Raw genomic sequence first — 20,858 nt, 5'->3', positions numbered from 1 at the left:
TGGGACACAGGGACACCAGGAAGATTAAATTTCAAAGGAATGGGGCCAGGCCCTTGAGACAGATATTCTCTGGGTCATAACACTGGCAAGAAATTTTTGAGGAGACTTGTGTATTTTTCAAAAGTGCAGAGAAAGACTCTGCAATTACTAATTACAATTACATTCATAAAATAAATGGTCTAAGGATGGAAGACAAAGGCATGTTGTCAGGAAGAACCTGTGTAAAGGTTGGTGACTCTGAGAGAACACTAAGGCCTCTAGTTCAGAACAAAACTGCTTTCTGCACAGCGGAGGGAAACACAACTAAATCTCTTTTAGCCAAGACCCAGTCTACATCTTTATCATTTCCAGAAATTTATAAAGATGTGCAATATCCAGCCATTTATAAACAAAGTAGCTGAGAGTTCCTGAACACAGCCAGGATCTTATCTCCCAGAAGACTGTGCTTCTGGAGTTCTCCATGGAGACATTACATTGCTCTCTACAGTCACCTTCCTTTTGACCACAGGTTATCTCCAAGGGAAAAGAGTATTCTCCATCCTACAACATGGCTGGTGTTGCTGGATTTGGCCTGATTAGTGACCAAAGTGCAGCCGAAACTGGTTTGGCTCAGTGGATGGAGCATTGGCCTGCGGACTGAGGGGTCCCGGGTTCGATTCCGGTCAAGGGCATGTACCTTGGTTGCGGGAACATCCCCAGTGGGAGGTGTGCAGGAGGCAGCTGGTCGATGTTTCTCTCTCATTGATGTTTCTAGCTCTCTATCCCTCTCCCTTCCTCTCTGTAAAATATCAATAAAATATATTTAAAAAAAAGTGCAGAGGAACTGACATTCACCACATAGTTTGCTCTGATGCAGGTTTTTCTATGAAATCGAAGATGGGACTTTTATCAGTCTCTTGAGGTTAGGAAGCCTCATCCTCTAGCTTTGGGTAATGACCACATCTCCAAGAGATTCCAAAAGGACCCACAGGTCAAACTTAGCTTCATAAAGGGTGAGGTCATTTCTAATTCTGTGGGCATCAGTCTGAACTTGGACATTTGAGCCAAAGCCTTGGTTGTATTACTAAGGTTTCCAATTATACCCTATTAAAAAGGAAGACAAAATCCTATTGAGTTTATGCAAATAAGTCTATAGGAATACAAATAAGAATACTCAAAAAAACTTAAGAAATTTTTTGAAATAAGTCAAACAGGAAGAAAAAAGATCAGTGTTGTTACCCAAATGGGTGTCCTCCAGTCCATTCCCATTGCCAACAACAGTGGCTGGGCATCTACTACATGTCCCCTTGGAGAAGGGACAGAATTTGTATTTATGCAAACTCATCATGTGCACCCAGAGTAATCACACAAACACTGCCATTCTCTTGAAAGACTTGGTTTCACCTCCACTGTGGAGATGGTACAACTTAGATCACACAGAGGTGGGATCTGGTATAGAATATCACCTTAAGTCAACAATAATGACAACGTCAGCTCTTTTTTTTGATCATTTATTGACTCAATGCAAGTTTTCAAAGGACTTTCCAACCTCACAATATATCTATTTAAGGGTTCAAATATTTTATTCAGTTTAATAACATAGGAAAAGGGAGGAGGCTCACTACTATTTTACATCCAGGTCAACCGGTTCACTATCAGCAGAACTGATGGGGTTGGACACTTCACACTGGTAACTCCCAGCATCCTTCTTACTGACAGGGTCTATGGTGAGAATTCTGTTGTTCCAGGACAGCTGCATCCGCTCCGTCAGCCGCAGATCCATGCCATTGAAGAACCACTGGGTGGAGACTGCGTCTGTGTAGCAGGTCATGACTACGGCATCCTTATGCTCCGTGACTGTTGTGCTGCTGGCTAGGAGTGTGGGCACTCTCACTGGCTCTGTGGAGAAACAGAGGGCATGGCTAATTGAAAGTGAGCTTGGGACCTGGGCCATGCTGCCTCCTCAGACATCTTAGCCACTGAGATTCCACTGTGAGATCTGTAAGGTCACCAGAAGAGGGTACTGATCTCTGCAGAGGGACAATTGTCTGTATTCAGGTGGCAATGTGTAGGGAGAGGGCTGTACCTCCTCTCTGAACCCAGATCACTTCTGACCAGTTCCCATAGACATCTTTGTAGTATCAACACAGAGAACCCTATTCGCAGCCTACATGCCCTATAACTTCACCATAAGGTGGAATTTTCCTCTCATGAGCTTTTATTGACCCGTTCCTAGAATTTTTTTTTTCTTAAATATTCCGTTTAGGTTGGGAAAGGATATCTTACCACTTCTGTCCTGTCCACTACTGGGGCCAAGGGGACTTTACAGAAAGTGAAAGGGCATTTAACTGTTGTTAAATAACTCATTAGGCAATAAAGATGGCTCAACCCAGTCTTCATGATCTTGGACCTGGAGAAGTTCCATCTATAGAATTCCTCAGTCTGAACAGGACTTTATTTCCAGGCCTGCTGATTGCATATATTGGTGAAATAAATCACTAAACAGAAGTGGTTATAATTTTAAAAGACAGGAACTGTAGGAATATGAGGAAATTACTTAATATGGTAAAGGCCACATAATAAAGTCCACAGCTAACACATTACTACACGGAGAACCTCTGAAAACAGTACTAAGAGCATGAATAAGACAAGGATGCTGTTTTTCCCCTAATTCAACTAGTCAGAAATATCATGCAAGAAGATGAGATAAGAGATATCCAATTTAGAGAGAAATAAGAAAATAGCTTTTTAAAAAGACAACGTAATCTTATTGTAGAACACCCTAAAGATTTCACCACGTACATGCCTAAAACTACTATTAGAACTAATAAAAAGGATGAAATTGCCAGAGACAAAATCAACACCCAGCATCATTTCCATTTATTAAACAAAAATGAACAATCCTCAAATAAAATAAACAATTCCATTTACAATGGCATCAAAAAGACTAGATCACTTAGGATTAAACATAATAAGGTGGTAGAAGAATACACTGATAACTACCAAACATTTCTGAAAGTAAAGAAGAAACAAATACATGGAAAGACATCCATGTTCATTGACTCCAAGACCACCAACTATCTACATATTTGAAACAATCCCTATCAAAATCCCAATTACTTTTTTCAGAATAAAAAAAAAAAAAACCCATCTCAGAATTTATGTGGAATTTCAATGGATCCCAAATGTTTGCAACAACCTTAAAAAGGATGAATTGAAATTGGAGGTCTCACAGTTACTAATTTCAAATCTTACTACAAAGGGAAAGTAACCAAAATAGTGTGACACTGGCATAAATCCTTCTATTTGTCAAAAGACACAATTAAATGGTTTTGATAAAGGAGCCAAGACTGTTCAATGGAAAGGACGGTCTTTTCAACAAATGCTGTTGAACAGCAATGTTTACATGCAAACAAATAAATGGGACCATTGCTTATACCATACACAGTAATTCAGTCAAAATGGATTGAATCCTAAAGGTAAGAACTAAAATTACAAAACTCTTAGAAGAAAACATAGGGGTAAGTAGTATGACATTGGGTTTGGCAATGATTTCTTGAATATGACACTAGAAAGTTAGGCCAGAAAATATTAGATAATTTAGATTTTTGTCAAAATGGAAAACTTCTGTTCCTCCAAGGACACAATCAACAGAGTGAAACGTGATCGGTGAAATGGTGTAAAATACTTTGCAAATCAGTAATAGGATGAGGTCTTAATATCTGGAATATATAAAGATGTCTTACAACTCAACAACAGCAACTCCAAATAAACTGATTTTAAAATGGGCAAAACTCTTGAATACACATTTCTCCAGAGAAGATATACAAATGGTCAATAAGCCCAGGAGAAGATGCTAAACATCACTATCATTAGAAAAATGTATATCAATACTCTCAAAGTTGATGCATGTGATATTGGGTGTGGGTAACTCCACTGAACAGGTAACAGGAGAACAGTGCCCTGTGTGGGACACTTGAGTTCTCCAAGGGTTCTTCAATCAGACTTGGCACGTCTCACCTCTCAGCCAACTTAAAAGAATAAGGCAGGTCTATGTATCACAAGACAAGTGCCTGGGTATCTGAGCCCTCAGAAAACTTAAATCCTCTATGTCTGTGATAAAGCACAGCCTTACTCAGGAGCAAAGACTGTTCAATGGAGAAAGGACCATCTTTCAACAAATAGTGTTGAACAGCAATATCCACATGCAAACAAATGAAGGGCACCATACAATAGATTAGCAGGATTTGGTTGTGGAACAACAGAGGACCTAGAGATAGAGACACCCCTCCCCCATCCTCCCACACCTCTCCTACTTATTCACTGACCAGCTGACTTCAATTTTTTTCTAGCTGCACAGACCTTCATTGCCCAGCTGAGGTTTGTTTCTAAGAGGGACCATATCCCAGGACATCTTAGAGACTCAGACTGGAGCAGAAATAAAACATGGGGACCAGGATCTAGTCTGTGGTCAATTGACTACTCAGACCCCAGGGACAAAGCTGGGTCAGGCCTTATCAGGTGAGTATGACTAACATGAGCCAATGAGCCAATAATTGATAGAGCAGAACCCAAGAAATGAGCTAGAAAAGAGTGCAGAGATAAACAAGAGCTGACTGTGGCAGCAGAACCATATGCTTTGCCCTTGGTCATTACAGTCAACTTCCCTGTACTGAGGGCAGGGGAGGCTTGTGCAGATGCAGAAGGGGTGATGGACAGCAAGATGGGAGCATGGATTGCTGACATTCTGGCCCTTGTGGACCGTTTGTGTTTGGTGGTTCTGAGATAGAAATTTGGAAATATCTTAAAATTCCCCCATATGCAAAAATTACTATTAATACCCCAGGGCCTAAGAGCAATAGCAGGAAGGACTATTTCTCTAGAGCACAGCAAAGGGTCTGAGACATGGGTCTCAACCCCTGCAGTGACAGGGAACCTTTCCCATGTGGCAAGAGTTTGAAGGACTCTGCATCCAGGTTTCAGCCTCTGAAGAGGTTTTAGATCATTCTTTCCTTCAGAAACCATTATTTCTTCCTAATTCATAAAAAAAAGTGTGTTACATCTTGATCCCTTAGCTGGTTACAAGTGTAAAATGAGGAGTGAGCAGGCAAAATCCTTTCCTTTATATCCAGTGGGAGTGACACCAACACATCAGGAAACAAATCAGTGGTTTCAACTCCATTGCAGGGAGGGGTGGATCAGCCACCTGAGGGCAAGGTCTGGGTGTCCCCAGCACTGACTGATGATTACTGCAGTTAATTTGGTTCTAGAGTACAAAGAAATTAATTCTCCATTTGGAGTTATTTTCCAGAGCAAGATTTCTCTCTCTCTCTGAGCTGGGGATGCCTAAGGGAAGATCTAAACCAATGTTTGCTTTAGGGATCCCTCTGGGATGGAGGAGAGGATGGGAGTATGGCTTTAGACAGACCTTTCGTGACTCTCATGGTCGGGGTTGCTCTGTTTTAGTGACACTATCCCCCTGTGCCTCTGTTTCCTCTCAATGAAGTACGATGAACATTTGACTGCCAGTGTGTCAGTGTATTAACAATAAAATATTCACAGTATCTGACTAAACACTGAGACAGGGGAGCTGGCCAAATAAGGGGCATCTATTATTGATCAACTCCAAGAGAGAGGCTCCTGGGCTGATCCCTGGTGGACCAGGAGCTGCCAGGAGCATCTTTTCTCCTTTTTGTTCCCTGTGATTCTGGCCTTTCTCTAGACTCCTAAATTTTTCAGTGTAGTTCACAAATGGCCTGGTCTCCTTGTCCATCTGTGTTTTCCATACACAGCCTCAGGTAAAAAACCACCCCTATGCAGTTGTGGCTCATGGGGCTGAGCTCTGGCTGGTGAGCACAAAAAAGCCTTGTGACTCAGACACCTGGAAATCATTGCAGCCACTCAGCCCTTCCCAGGAGGTTAACCATAAACTGACACAGGATCCCCCACGGGCAGGGGGTCTTGGAGGGGATTCCAAAGCTGAGATTCCTTATGAGGATTGCAGGGGCTCCTCAGTATGGGCCCTGGCCCAGCCCTGCAGGGTCTTTCTCAGGATCATGGTCATGGGGAGGGGCGCAGGGACCTAGACTAAGACTGATCTCCCTCTGCTGAGCGACTCCCATCGGACTTACCCTTCTCTATGTGGTGAATGTCTGCAGGGCTGGAATCCAGGAAGGGAACTCTGACCTTAGAAAGTTTGTTTCCACTGTGTGTGTCCTGCACTAAATGCCCAAACCCAAATTGGAATGTGAGGCAGAGGGGGATGGAGGAGAGTCCAGTGCCGTCAGTCCTGTGTGTAAATGAAGTTCACCCACCGAAAGCCCAGAGGTCAGAGAGCAATCACTCACGGTATACATCGAGCCGTCCAAATCCTATTTCTTTCATTGAGTCTTCAAGGAAGACGACTACGGTGTAGCTTCCTGTGTCCTTCATAGTGACCTTCTTTATTTGCAAGGATCCATCCAAGTGTATAAGTTCTCGACCAGTGTTTGCTTTCCCTTTTGTATAAAGAACTCCGTAGTTCACTGCAAGAGTTCCAATATTACAAATGGGATTTGCACCTTCCCCCCTATACCACATGAAGCCTATAGCATTAGGAGGCTTGTTGCGGATGTGCAGAATCACATTCTTCCCTTCGGCAGAATAGGTTGACACAATAGCGAGTTGGGCAGTGGTGGGCAGGCTCCAGAAATTTAAGAGTGAAACTGCGAGGGAAGAGAGAAATTGATAAATATTTGGAGCTCTATATTGGGATGGAGAGATGAGGCCCTGGATTTGGAACATGTCTCTTCATCTCTCAGCCTTGGTGTTTGTGTGTGTGTGTGTGTCTACTGGTGGTCAAGGTCAACAGCATGACCACCAATACTTCAGCACCTGTGAACCTGTTACTTTTTCTGTTTCGCAGTCTCTTTTCCAGGTGTCTGTTCGGCTCACCCACTCACTGCCCTCAGACCCCTGCTGACACTTAGGGGTGTCCATGGGAGGCACCTTCATGGAACACTTCCCTAAAGACTTTCTGTTAATCACTTTCTGATCTGTCTCTGCTCTGTTCTTTTTTAACACTTGTGGGTGCCTGACATCACATGTAGATATTTTCTTATCTCTCTCTACCCATAGAACGTGAGCTCCATGGGAACAGGGGCTTGTCAGATCTTGCATCCCCAGTGCCTGCAACAGGCTGCAAATACCTGTGGATGGAATGAATGTGGGTGAATGAGTGCTCACCTGCCAGAGTCCTGCACCACCTGGCCTGTATTTCTTTTGAGGCTGGTGGTAAGGACAGTGTTTAGCACCCCTGGTTAAGTTTTTCTGGTGCCACCTGACATAAATTGTTATTATTATGGTCAGTTTTCAAAATTCAATACTCAGTGATGAATAACTTAGGAAGTAATATCAATTGAAGTTTCCCTGCCCCACTCGACTTCCAGATCATGAGATTTCCCTGTTACCTGTTACCCATCTCTCTTACCCATCCTACTCTGCTCTCCTGTCCTCTCCCCTCAGGTCCACACAGATTGATCTCCTCCACTCTCACAGCACTGTCCTCCACAGGAGACCCCAGCAAGTCCCCATCTTTCCTCCTTCAGTCCACCCCCAGGGATTGTTCCTTCCTTACCAGCCAGCAAGAGCCCCTGCCATGGGACAGGTCCTCTGCAGATAGGGGCTGAGAGTGACTCCATGGAGTCTGCTGCCTGCACTGTTCCTCCCTCTGCGAGAAGATATTGGATTCCAGGAAATCCCAAAGGCACCACTGTACAAACTGATGGGATCTGCTGTCCCTCTTCACTGTGCACTGGGCCTCCTCCTGGTGCAATATCACTTACCTGGTCACATGGACCAGGGCGGAGTTTGTGCCAAGGAACCACCTCCTCCTCCCCTCATTTGTGCCACCCTTTTCCCCTCCTTCCAGTTTACCATCCCTCTATATTTTTGTTCCCTTGGAACTGTTGAGGTATCTGAACACACACACACTCACATGCTCTGTTTGGAAAAGCACCAACCTGGGGCACCCAGGTGGAGGGCATTCCCCACGGCTTTCAGTCACGTGCACAGTAGCCTCCCCCACAGCCCTCTCTCTTTCACATTTGACTTTTCCCTTCAGAGCAGCAGCTCTGGGGCCACCTCAGGAACTTTTGTCACAGGGATGTCACTGCCACTGTGCATCAGATTGCCTGTGGAACTTTGTAAATATTGCGATGCCCAGGTGACACCTTAGATGCTGATTCAGCAGCTGTCCCGCTGATGTGGATGCCCAACCAGAATGCAATCTGGTGATGTGGTGATGGGGCAGCTTCTCCCCCTCTCCTGGGTGCAGGGAGGGTCTCCAGATCCTGTTAAAATGAGGATTCAGTCTCAGCAGGTGTGAGTTGGACCAGAGACTCTGCATCTGACCATCTCTCAGTGGGTCTTACTGGCCTGTGGAACCCACTTCCAACAGCAAGTCTGATGGGGGCATGTACCCCCTGAGAGGATGACCAAGCATTGGCCTGTGCTATGTCTTGGCCTTGGGTCTGCACAGGGAGCCCCACAGGCCCCAAACCTGGGGATTATTTCTGTTTATGACACAGACACCCAGCTGGGCACTGGGTCTTCCCCGTGTTCTCAAATGGGCTGGGAATGTTGGATTTCCTGCCAGCAGGAAGGCCACAGAGGTGACTCGGGGGGAGAAGGGGTCAAGCAGGGTGGTGACAGCTGAGTGGTCACTCCCTGTATCTCAGGTTGTCACCAGCCTGGCCTTTGCTTCCAGGGACAGAGACCCAGGAGAGGTCTCAGGACCAGGAGTCTCAGAAGGACCTGCAGTTCCTGTGTGTGAAGGGGAAGGTGTCCTTTGTGCTCTAGGGAGAGAGGGCTGTGGTGGGAGGCCAGGTTGCTGTGAGCTCCCTGGTATTCAGGGGCTAGTTTCTGGGAGACTCTCCCTCTGTTGGCTGAGCCTGTCCTTGTGCTCCCTGACCTTTGGGGGGGGGTGGTCTGTCCCCTGCCTGGGGGAGTTTCCTTTCCTTACCCCACCTTGTTCATGGGTGGTGCCAGGCATGGCGTGGGGAGCAGCAAATAGAGCCCTGAGAAAACAGGTGCTCTTAGGCCCTGATAAAGTAAGAAACTTCCCAACCTGTGAAGATTTTTATGAGTTTATTTGAGCCAAGCTAACGTCATATGCCTGGAACAACATCTCAAATCCTGAGAATGTCAGTTGCGCAAGTTATTTTATACATTATAATAAAAAAGAAGATGGAAAAAGTTGTGTGAAATCCATTAGGAGGCAAAGAAATTTCTAGAATTGATAAAAGGCAAAATGGAGAAACACTTACTTTTATTTTCTTCACTTTGGTGGGTCCAGGATAATTAATATTTACAGCACATAGAGAGGTTATGCAAGGAACCAGGTAGCATAAGAAGTATGTTGTCTCATATGCTATTCCCAGAATCTGTGCTTTCAAATCACCTTGCAAAAAAAAAAAAAAAAAACTACTCTGATGTGTCAAAGGTATGTTATCCCAGATGCATAAGAACAGGGAAAGGGCTCACTTAACGTAAAGTCTGATATTTGCTAAGTAAGCTGCAGGCCTGTGACATGACTACCTGCCATCACCTGCCCAGTTAGGCATTTGTGATCAGACCACACTGTGCGTCACTGAGCTTGTCAGGCCTGCCATGTGACCCACTGGGCTTTTCAGGCTTATTTTACAGCCCCCCCTTTTTGTTCACAGGCCCTAGAAGTGGCAGGTGGGATGGAGCAGGCACAAGGGTGGGGTCCAATAGCACCTGTGGGAGCAAGGGATGGAAATCAGGCTCCTTCTCCAGCTCCTTAGGCAAAGCCAGGTTCATGTGTGAATTCCCTGTGTTGTCTGTGTGTCTAAATGTCACCGCAGGAGAGCAGCATGAGACCTGCAGCCAATGTCAGGTGCTGCACCATGGATACTGACCAGAGGGCAGGAGATGATCCTGACACCTGGGCAGAGGTAGGCTGTGGCCTTCAAGCTGAAAGGCCAGTCAGTCGGGGCCCAGTCACTGTGGATTTCATGCCTGCTGCCTCCATCCCAGAGTAGGGTAAGCCCAGCAAGAGGACAATATCTGGGGTTGCTTCTGTCTCAGAGGGGCCAGGGTCCAGAGTATTATGAGTCCAGTGTCATAAGAACTGTCCCCTGTGGTGGATGTGCTGTTCATGAGGAGCTCTCTGTCCCAAAGGTTTCAAGAACAGGGTCTGGTGATGTGTCTTCTGAGGCTTTTAGTAGAGTGTGCCAAACTGGAGGGCTGATCCCCCAAATACACTGTGTGTCTCCATCATAGCATTGGGATGTTGCATCCAGTCCCCTGTGTCCCTCTCTGTCATTTGATCTAGGCCTCCCAACAGGGCCCAGCATCTGGAGTGGCTCCACATGGAGAGTCACCCATGGGGACTCTGTGGGCTCCTCTGTTAGGGAAAGGAAGTCCGCTATGGGACTCTCAACAACTCTGAGATGGAAGCAACCCCAGATCCCGGATTCTTCTGTCCCATCCTGCTGACAATGTTCCCCTTGATCCCGAGGACATCATGGGTGGGTGAGATGTACAGGGACTACAGGCAGGTGTCCCACGGACCTGGGACCTTGGGTTTGGGAGTCATCCCCTGAATCCTTTGAGGTCAGTGTGAGCTCTCTTTTCCCATGGTAGTACCTCTACCTGGGGTGGAAGATCCAGAGTGTCTGCCAGGTCAGGGCTCTGTGAGAAGACAAGGAACACAGGCTGCTGGCCAGGCCCCAGGAATATGAAACATCACTCACAAGGTGGAAATGGGGAGGGCTGTGATTTTCTGGGAATGAATGAAGGTCTGAATCTTCACTGTTAGTTGGTTCTGTCTCCCGCCCCCCTGATTGTATGAGGGGGGAAAAACCCATCCCTGGATCATCCCGGGACACTTTTGGCCTCCTCCCATGCTGACACCAATGCCTTCGTGCCTATAAGGAACACTAGTGTCACACAGGTGACAGACTTCCATTGTGTGGTTTCCCTCATCCATTTAATGAGTCTTTACCGAGAATCTGTGATGTGTCAGGCCTGGGATGGGCCCTGGGAACTCAGAGAACAGGACATAGGTGGGACCTGTGCTCATGGAGATTACCTTGTAGCAAAGACAGGCTCTCAGAGAAATCACAGCACTAAGGAGTTAATTATAATCCAGAGAAGGACCATGAAGAAAGAGTTGTATTTACTTGAGTCTCACCTTGTCAGCGGATCCCAAAGAGCACTTCTGAGAAAGTGACTTCCTGGCTAAGACCTGAAGCATGAGTGGCCATTCACCCATTTGACAGAGGGTGGTGGGGAAGAGCTGCCTACAGAGGACTGGACTTTGTGGGCAGGTGACTGGCTGGATGGAGGAGCTATCAAAGTCCAGAATGGGCAGTGTGAAGAGTGAGAAGGAATGTGGTCTTAGTAATGCTGGTGAGGTTGGACCCCGCTGGGCTCTGGGTGCTGCTGAGTTGGGGTCAGCAGATACCTGTGGAGGCTGCAGGCTGTAGAATACCTCACCCCCCTTTAATGGATAAGCTGAAAAATGTGCAAGAAAAAAGTCATGTTACAGTTTTGAATTTTCTATTCAACATACACTTTAAGTTATATTTCATATGTGTATATGTAAATTTTAACATCTTTACTGAGTTTTAGGTGACATATAATAAAACTTAAAGTATTGAAAGTATACAATTCATTAAGCTTTGCCAGATGCATCACCAGAGAACTTGTTACACTGAAGAAAATGAACATGTTCTTCACTCTTAAAGCCTCCTCAGGCCCTCTTATAATCTCCTCACTCTGCCCCTCTTGCACTTTCTCCAATAGTGTTAAAATAACGCTTATGTGCTTTCTGTCATTATAGAGCGTTTTCATTTTCTGTAATTTTCATAATTTGAATCATATAATATGTAATTTTGGGCGAATTTTGGCTTCTTTAATCAACAAAATTATCTTGATATAGTTCTTTCCTTTTTAATCTCTCAGGCCTGTTCCATTGTAGGATGCACCAAATTTGTTTATCTATTCACCCATTCATGGACATTAGTGTTGATTACAATTTTGGACTATTACAAGTAAACCAGGCATTAACATTTGTGTAGAAAGGTCTTTGGCACAGAGAGTTAGGTGCTTGCAAAAACAATGAAGGGCCAGAAAAATGGAATTTAGGGAGTTGACACGGGAAGTCCGGTTTCAAGTTCCCACTGCCACAGCCCCACCCAGAGCTAAAGAAACACCTGCTTCTTCACATAAAGCTCTGTCTGCAGAGCCCACCAACCAGGAGCAGAAATCACAGCCCCTTCTCCCTTCCAGAGCCCAAACTATACACAAGTGCATCTCAGAGGCTGAAATGAATTCACACCTGGATTCTCAATCATTAGAAGTGGGAAAGGTCCTATTTAACCTTTGAGCCCCTCTGATATAGGAGGAAACATAGGAACGGGTGGAGCATAGGTGTCAAGTGCCAATAGAAAATACATGGCATGGTTGAGTCCACTTGCAGGCTGTGTGACTCTGGGTAAATGATCTCACCTCAAAAAGCCTCAATTGATGTCATAGAAAGATATTTCCTGGTTCCTAGAATAGAGCAGTTTAAGTGCTTGAAATTTTCTGAGTGATCTGGGCGATAAGAGTGTCTTTTGTCTTGATGAGGCGACTCCTGACAGGCCTCTGGATAGTTGAAGAGTGAGGACAGGTTGCCATAAAGGCCAAATCTTGATAAGAAGCTGGGAATTTAAACCCGAAGAGGATTTTTATGAGTTTGAGTCAAACTGACAACAATTGCCAAGAAGCAAAATCTCAACGAAAAGTGGCAGTTTTGCACCGTATGTTATACATTACAATCAAAGCAGAAGGCATAATTTGGATTAAATAAAATCCATTGGTGATAGATTATGGAGGTGGGAGAAAGCAAACCAGGGAAATCTCTGAGTTTGGATAAAAAGTAAAACAGACACATACTTCTTTTACACTGGTTGATAGATGATAGTTAGCAGTTAACAATTAACATGATGACAATAACAATGATGGGTGCTGTGGCTTCTCCTCTGGTGCAGTGAGGATTTAGAAAAAAAGAATAACTTTTTCTGATACTCCAAAAGTAAGTTATCATGAATGCAAAAAGACAATAGACATGTTCAGTTAACATAAAGATTCAGCTTTGTCAGGAAAAAATACCTAAAACATAATTACCCAAGATGACTCACTTTTAGTTAGAAAGTTGTAATTTCAGGCCATCCTGTGTGGTTACTTTAGGTCTCTGATTTTGCAAATCATACTATGCAGGCCTCCTCTGAGCTTGTCAGGTTTAGTATGTGGCCCCATTTTCACCCACACCTCCGCCTTTGGGTCATAAATCTAACAGAATGATTCATTGATGACCAACCTTATGGTTAGAAATGTGGTCCCATGGTGCTAGAAAGACTCATCGCTAGAAAGTCTTAGTTTATCCAGCTGAACAATTGACCATTGAAGACAGTGCAAGACTGCAACCTTGGATGGAAGTCAAGGTCAAATTTTCTCAAAAGTGAAAAGTAGGTAAATGGGAGCCAGTCAGGTTCCTAAGGTCTTCATTAAGAAAAACACTTTGGCCTTAACCAGTGTCGCTAAGTGATTAGAGTATCAGTCTGCAGTTCCTGGTCAAGTTCATGTGTCTTGGTTGCAGGTTCAATCCCTGTTCCCAATCAGAATGTGTGCAGGAGGCAGCCAATCATCTCTCTCTCTCTTTCTCCCTCCTCCCCTCCCTCCTCTCTCCCTTCTAGTCTTTCTAAAAATCAATGGAAAAAATATCCTTGGGTTATGATTTAAAAAAAAAAACACCCAAGAAAAACATTTTGGATCATTTCTAACCTATAAGCTATCATGATCCAAATTTTGCTGTCTGTCTCATTTCTCTGTATTTTTCAACATTTGCTTATAGTTTGAGGGCACACTATACACCTCTTCAGTTTTCACAATCTGCTCATGAGATGGGTTCCCATTTGCAATGGTCCACTCATTCCCTATTGGAAACACTCAAGGGCCATTCATTTAATGTGATTCTTGCTGGTTGTGCAATTTGGAACTGTAATCATGAAGTTTATTTGGGGACAAGGCTGTAAGAACCCAATGCCATATATTTCAATTACCATCTAAAAATTTCTTAGAACAGGAAGACAGTAAGAGTATTATAAGTAAATTTGCTGTGCCTCAGCAGCAGTTATAGAGGGCCATGTTTTCATAGCTACTTCAGCTTCATTTGAATTAATATAGTTAGTAGTCTTTGTTGAGCTAGGGTGTAAGCATACCCCATGATTAGGTTCTAGCATTTCTACATAAAATTTCTCAATATTCCTTTTCCACTAACCTTTACAGCTTCCCTTGTTTCCAGTTTGTCTCTTTTTACTCATTCAGAAATAATTAACTTGTTAGGTGAAACTATTTACTTTTAACTTATCTTAAAAACACCCAGCCTGGCTGGCGTGGCTCAGTGGTTGAGCATCAACCTATGCACCAAGAGGTCACAGTTGGATTGCCAGTCAGGGCACATGCCTGGGTTGTGGGCTTGACCCCCCAGTGTGGGGTATGCAGGGGGCATCCAATCAATGATTCTCTCTCATCATTGACGTTTCCATCTCTCCCTCCCTTTCCATTCCTCTCAGACATGAATAAAAATATTTTTAAAAAACACACCCAGATCTTTTTCCTTCCTTTTGCAATAGCATTCCCTCTACATTTCAAAATGTTATCAGAAATAAAAGCCAGGACCTGAGTGAATTTGCCTAAGACCAGCTGGTAGTGTGCAGGTACTTTACTTCATGCAGGAAAGATTTCAGAATATGAGTCCAGGTGATTTTGAGACTATGTTTATTACAGCCAGGGACAGTGGAACAAGGAAGGGCCTGGAATAGAAGAAGCAGTAGGAGAGAGACAAGGTGTGGCTGCTTCGGCTCTCTAGCAACTTTATGGGAGAGAAGTGAGCCTATGCAAGGCTGCTGTCAGCTCACTGGAGAGCCAGAGGCAAGGGGACTTGGGGACAAGTTCAGGGGGTTAGCCCAAGATGAGCTACTGTTGCCTATTTTTCCCCTGGTTGCAAGTCTCCTGGGTACCACTTAGAGTTTAGGTGAAAGAAAATTCATTGGAAAAGGAGATTTGAGGGGGTGAGTTCCAATAGGAGCACATGCTGTCTTCTTTGTCTTGAGGGGTTTTATCTACTTTTCACAGGTGGGGACTTAGGGGAGGTCTCAGGGAAGATCTCAATAGAATATTTATCAGCATTTCCAGGTTTGCCCTTTCAGATCGTGGTCTCCACTGATTGGTCAACAACAGGACATGAGGTCTAAGCCACAAGACCAATGGTATGCCAGGAGAGGTACGGCTATCCTGAAGGAAAGATCTAGGAACAGTTTTGCCCATTGCTAGGTACCTGAGGCTGTCTGCCCTGGTGACCTCCTGTATCTGGTTGTAAATTGCCAGGCCAGTTTATTCAGCTCTCTGTCTCAGTTTCCCCATTCTACATGCCAAGGAATATTTTTAGCTTCTTACTGCAATTTGACTTCATTTCTTGTGAAAGACTTTCAAATATTTCTGAAAGACTAGTGATGTGTCAAATGAACCAGTCACTAATATTCTTAAAATGGAAGGCTTCTAGTAAATAAGGTTCTTTTTTTTTTTTAAAGGATCTTATTTATATAGGACAAAATTGTTTCAGTTGAGCTAGAGTTGGCTGAAAAAAAGGATGTTCAACAGAATAGAGTCACCCATGGGGTTAACAGCCACTTAAACCAGAGGGGGAAACAGAAGGATCAGGGGAAAAGTCCAGCTTAATTAATCCCCTCACATAGTCCCTGGATCTAAAGTTCTGGAACCCTTGTCTTGTACTCACCTTAGGGAGTCTGGGGCTAGGAGAGGTTTGTGAACTCCCACAGAGGGATGAGTACAAAGAGATTGAAGAAAAAAGGAACAAAGCAATTGCTTCTTTAAATATCCATCCTCATTAACAACATCATAAATTAGAAGATTTAATATTGTTAACTGTCCATACTACTCAAAGCCACCTGCAGACTCAATAAAATATATTGTAATCCCAAAGGCATCATATCTAATAAAAGAGTAATATGCAAATTGACCATCACTCCAACACACCAGATGGCTGCCCCCATGTGGTCAACGATGGCTGCCCCCATGTGTACACAAGATGATCACCATAAGATGGCCTGCAGGGGAGGGCAGTTGTGGGCAATCAGACCAGCAGGGGAGGGCAGTTAGGTGTGATCGGACCAGCAGAGGTGGGTGAGACCAGGCCAGTAGGAGAGGGCAGTTGTGAGGGACCAGGCCTGCAAGGAAGGACAGTTTGGTGGGACCCAGGCCTGCAGGGGAGGACAGTCGAGGGGGACCAGGCCAGCAGGGGAGGGCAGTTGGGGAGGGGTACCAGGCCTATAGGGGAGAGCAGTTGGGGTTAACCATGCAAGTAGGGGAGGGCAATTAGGGGTGAATGAGCCGGCAGAGGATGGCAGTTGGGAGGGACCAGGCCTACAAGGGAGGACAGTAACGGGGGACTCAGACCAGCAGGAGAGGGCAGTTGTGGGTACGAGGCCTGCAGAGGAGGGCAGTTGTGAGCAATCAGTCCAGCAGGGGAGGGCAGTGAGGGGTGACTGGGCCAGCAGAGGAGGGCAGTTGGGGGGGTCTGGGCCAGCAGCAGAGGGCAGTTGAGGGGGCAGGCCTGCAGGGGAGGGCAGTTGGGTGGACCCAGGCCTGCAGGGGAGAGCAGTTGCAGGGACCCAAGCTTGCAGGGGAGGACAGTTGGGGGGGAACCAGGCCTGCAGGGGAGGGCAATTGTGGGGTCCAGGCCTGCAGGGAAGGGCAGTTTTGGGCAATCAGGACTGCAGGGGAGGACAGTTAGGGGAGACTGGGCCGGCATAGGAGGGTGGTTGGAGGAGACCAGGCCAGCAGGGGAGGGCAGCTGGGGGGAACCAGGCCAGCAGGGGAGGGCAGTTGGGGGTGACCAGACTGGCAGAGGAGGGCATTTGGGAGGGACCAGGCCTGTAAGGAACGACAGTTGGGTGGCACCCAGGCCTGCAGGTGAGGACAGTTGTGGAGGGACCGAGATCAGCATGGGAGGGCAGTTGGGGGACAAAGCCTGTAGCGGAGGGCAGTTAGGGGTCACTGGGCCATCAGAGGAGGGCAGTTGGAGAAGACTGGGCCAGCAGTGGAGGGCAGTTGAGGGGGCAGGCCTGCAGGGAAGGGCAGTTGGGTGGACCCAAGCCTGCAGGGGAGGACAGTTGGGTTGGAACCAGGCCTGCAAGGGGAGGGCAGTTGGGGGGAACCAGTCCTGCAGGGGAGGACAGTCAGGGGCGATCGGGTTGGCAGGGAAGAGCCATTAGGTGCAATTGGGCCAGCATGGGAGCAGTTATGTGTCAATCAGGCTAGCAGGGGAGTGGTTAGGGGGTGATCAGGCTGGCAGGCAGAAGCAGTTAGGGGCAATCAAGCAGGCAGGCAGGCGAGTGGTTGGGAGTCAGCAGTCCTGGATTGTGAGAGGGCAGTCGGACATCCTTCAAGGGGTCCCAAATTGGAGAGGGTGCAGGCTGGGATGAGCGACAACCCCCTCCCTGTGGAAGATTTCATGCACCGGGCCTCTAGTTTTTAAATCAATAAAAATATTCTTAATTCTTATGATATCTCAAGGAACCCTGAGGAGACAAAACAATCATCAAAAATTGCCAAGTTAGAGGCTTGTGTTTCCTAATTTCAAAACACACTATAAAGCTAATGTAAGAGTAGAGTGGTACTGGCATAAAGATAGACACACAGACCAATGGAACAGAATAGAGAGCCCAGAAATAAACACGTTTTATATTATCAAATAATCCTCAACAAAGATGCCAAAACCACACAATGGGGAATAGACAGACTTTCACAAAAGGCATTGGGAAAATTGGATATTCTCATGTAAAAGAATCTTATGAAACATATAAAATTTAATTCAAAATGTATTAAAGCTCTAAATGTAATACCAAAACCATAACACTCACAGAATAGCCAAGGAAAAAACTTTGACAATAGTTTCTTGCATATGATACCAAAAGCTCAGGAACAAAGGAAAATAGAAAATGGGGCTATAGCCCATCCATCATGCCTCAGTGGTTTAGCATCGACCTAAGAATCAGGAGATTGAGGTTTGATTCCCAGTCAGGGCACATGCCAGGTTGCCAGGTTGTGGGCTCCATCCCTAGTAGGGAACATGCAGGAGGCCTCTGATCAGTGATTCTCTCTCATCATGGAGGTTTCTCTCTCTCTCTCTCTCTCTCTCTCTCTCTCTCTCTCTCTCTCTCTCTCTCTCTCTCCCTTGCTCTCTGAAATCAATACAAATATATTTTAAAAGAATATGGGGCTATATTAAGCTTAAAAACTATAGGCCATCAAAAAAAAAAACAATCAACTGAGTGAAAAGTAAACATTCAGAATGCTAAAAAGTATGTGAAAATTTATATATATATATATATATATATATATATATATATATATATATATATATATATATAGAAAGAGGTACATCTAGGGTATATAAAGAAACACTGCAATTCAACAGTAAAAAACAAGACAAAATTGCCTGATTAAAAAATGGTCAAAACACTATAATAGATACTTCTCTAAAGAAGACATACAGTCCTAACTGGTTTGGATCAGTGGATAGAGCGTCAGCCTGCGGACTGAAGGGTCACAGGTTGTCACATCCCCAGTAGGGGGTGTGCAGGGGGCAGCTGATCGATGTTTCTAACTCTCTATTCCTCTCTCTTCCTCTCTGTAAAATATCAATAAAAATATATTTTTTAAAAAGACATACAATTAGCCAAAAATCGTATTAAAAGATGTCCAACATCATTATTCTTTAGAGAAATCAAATCCAAACATAAGTGAAATATCCCTCCATACCCATTAGGATGGTCTTGCAACTTTGTCAAATTCATTTATTAGATGTAGCTTTTTGGTTGAATGTTTTGGGCTATCTATGTACCATATCATGTCATCTGTAAATAATGACAATTTTACTTCTTCCCTTTCCATTTGGATACCTGTTATTTCTTCTTGTTGCTAGAACGTCCAGTACTATGCTGAATAAGAGTGTTGAAGGCAGAAATCCCTGTCTTTTTTCTTATCTTAAGGGAAACATTTTTAGTTTTGCCCATTGCTATAATGCGGTTATAGGTTTTTCAAATATGGCTTTTATTAAATTGATGTATGTTTTCTCTATTCCCACTTTGTTGAGATTTTTTTTTTTTATCATAAATGGGATTTGGATATTATTGAATGGTTTTTCTGCATCTATTGATATGATCATGTGATTTTTTTATCTTTTATTTTGTTTATGTTATTTAACATGTTTATTGATTTGCAAATTTTGTACAGACCTTGCATCTCCAGAATAAATATCACTTTATCATGTTTTTTTTTTTTTATTTTAAAATGTATTACTGGATCTGATATGGTAATATTTTGTTGGGTATGTTAGCATGTCTGTTCATCAGGGATATTAACCTATAATTTTCTTTCTTTGTAGTGTTTTTACCTTGTTTGGGTACTAGGATAATTTTGGCCTCATAAAAAGAGCTTGGAAATCTTTCCTCTTATTCAATATTTGGAATTGCTTTATGAGACTTTCTTTCTTGAATGTTCAGTAAAATTCATCTATGAAACCTTCCAGTCTCAGGACATTTTTTCTAGGAATTTTTTAAGAAAAATTTATTACTGTTTTGCTTTCATTAATTGTTATTGGTGCTTTCAGGTGTCTATTTCTTCCTGATTCAGTTTAAAAAAATTCTATGTTTCTAGGAATTTTTCTGTTTTGCCTAGGTTGACTATTTTGTTGGCACAGAGTTGTTAATGCTATTCTCATACTATCATTTGTATTTCTGTGATGTCAGTGGTTACCTCCCCCCTTTCATTTCTGATTGGACTTATTCGGATCCTCTCTCTTTTTTCCTTGATGAGTCCAGTTAAAGGTCAATCAATCTTGTTTATCCTTTGAAAGATCCAGCTTTTGGTTTCATTGATAATTTGTTCTTTTTAGAGTCTATGTAGTTTATTTCTGTTCTGATCTTTATTATTTTCTTCCTTCTATTTACTCTGAACTATTTCTGCTGTACTTTTCCCAGTTCTTTTAGGTGTAGGGTAATATTGTTTATGAGAGATTTTTTTGCTTCTTTAGGTAGGCCTGTAATGCTATGAACTTCACTTTCAGGACAGCTTTTGCTGTGTCCCATAGATTTGGGGTCATTATGTGTTCATTTTTGTTTGTTTCCAGAAAATTTTTGACTTCTTCCTGGATCTCTTGGTTATCCATTCATTATTTAATAACATGCTATTTAGCCTCCATGTGTTTGAATATTTTTGAGGTGTTAAATAATTTAATTTTTATTTTTTCCATCACCTTTTATCTCATCTGTGCCTTGCTCCACCTCCACCCACCCCACTCCACCCCACAATCACCACATTGTTGTCTATATCATTGAGTTCTTTCTCTCTCTCTCTTTTTTTTTTCTTTATTGGTCAATCCCTCTCTTATCCCCTGAGCTGTCTGCCTGCTCTCTGTCTATAAGTCAAAGCTTTTTTTTTTTTTTTTTACTGTAGTTGATTTCTAGTTTCATGACATTGTAATCCAAAAGAATGCTTGATATGAATTCTATCTTCTTGAATTTCTAAAATCTTAGTTTGTGCCCTAACATATAGTCTATCTATAAAAATGCTCCATGTGCACTTTAGCAGAATGTATATTCTGTTGCTTTGGGATGAAATGTTCTGTAAATATCAATTTAATCTATCTGATCTAGTGTGTCAGTTAAAGTCTCAGTTTCTTTTTTGATTTTTGTTGGGAAGATCTATCCATTGACATTGGGGTGTTTAAGTAACCTACTCTCCTT

The 20,858-nt window shown here is 43.8% G+C and overlaps 1 protein-coding gene across 2 annotated transcripts; it reads right to left on the bottom strand.

Moving 5' to 3' along the window:
• Positions 1 to 1,484: 1,484 nt before the first annotated feature.
• On the bottom strand, positions 1,485 to 7,787 carry LOC308235873 (cell adhesion molecule CEACAM21-like). Of its 2 annotated transcripts, none has more exons than XM_080645048.1 (3): positions 7,595 to 7,787; positions 6,327 to 6,683; positions 1,485 to 1,878 (listed from the first exon to the last, which is right to left on the bottom strand). In XM_080645048.1, the coding sequence occupies exons 1-3, from the start codon at positions 7,656 to 7,658 to the stop codon at positions 1,604 to 1,606; spliced, it is 696 nt and encodes a 231-aa protein (XP_080501174.1). In that variant the 5' UTR covers positions 7,659 to 7,787; the 3' UTR covers positions 1,485 to 1,603. The 2 variants fall into 2 exon arrangements, with proteins under 2 accessions (XP_080501174.1, XP_080501175.1); XM_080645049.1 differs by having other exon boundaries at positions 6,327 to 6,503; positions 7,595 to 7,762.
• Between the last annotated feature and the right edge of the window lie 13,071 nt (positions 7,788 to 20,858).

Source organism: Plecotus auritus, assembly GCF_963455305.1.
Source record: "Plecotus auritus genome assembly, chromosome: 10".
Taxonomy (NCBI): domain Eukaryota; kingdom Metazoa; phylum Chordata; class Mammalia; order Chiroptera; family Vespertilionidae; genus Plecotus; species Plecotus auritus.
Note: the sequence above shows the minus strand (reverse complement) of the source record. Positions and strands in the feature narration are given on the sequence as shown.

Coding starts and splice junctions, on each gene's coding strand:
- LOC308235873 (XM_080645048.1), bottom strand. CDS start 7,658: ATGGAGTCACTCTCAGCCCCTATCTGCAGAGGACCTGTCCCATGGCAG. Junction 6,684..7,594: donor GCAGGGGCTCTTGCTGGCTG/GTAAGGAAGGAA, acceptor CTTCCCTCGCAG/TTTCACTCTTAAATTTCTGG. Junction 1,879..6,326: donor TGGACGGCTCGATGTATACC/GTGAGTGATTGC, acceptor GTTTCTCCACAG/AGCCAGTGAGAGTGCCCACA.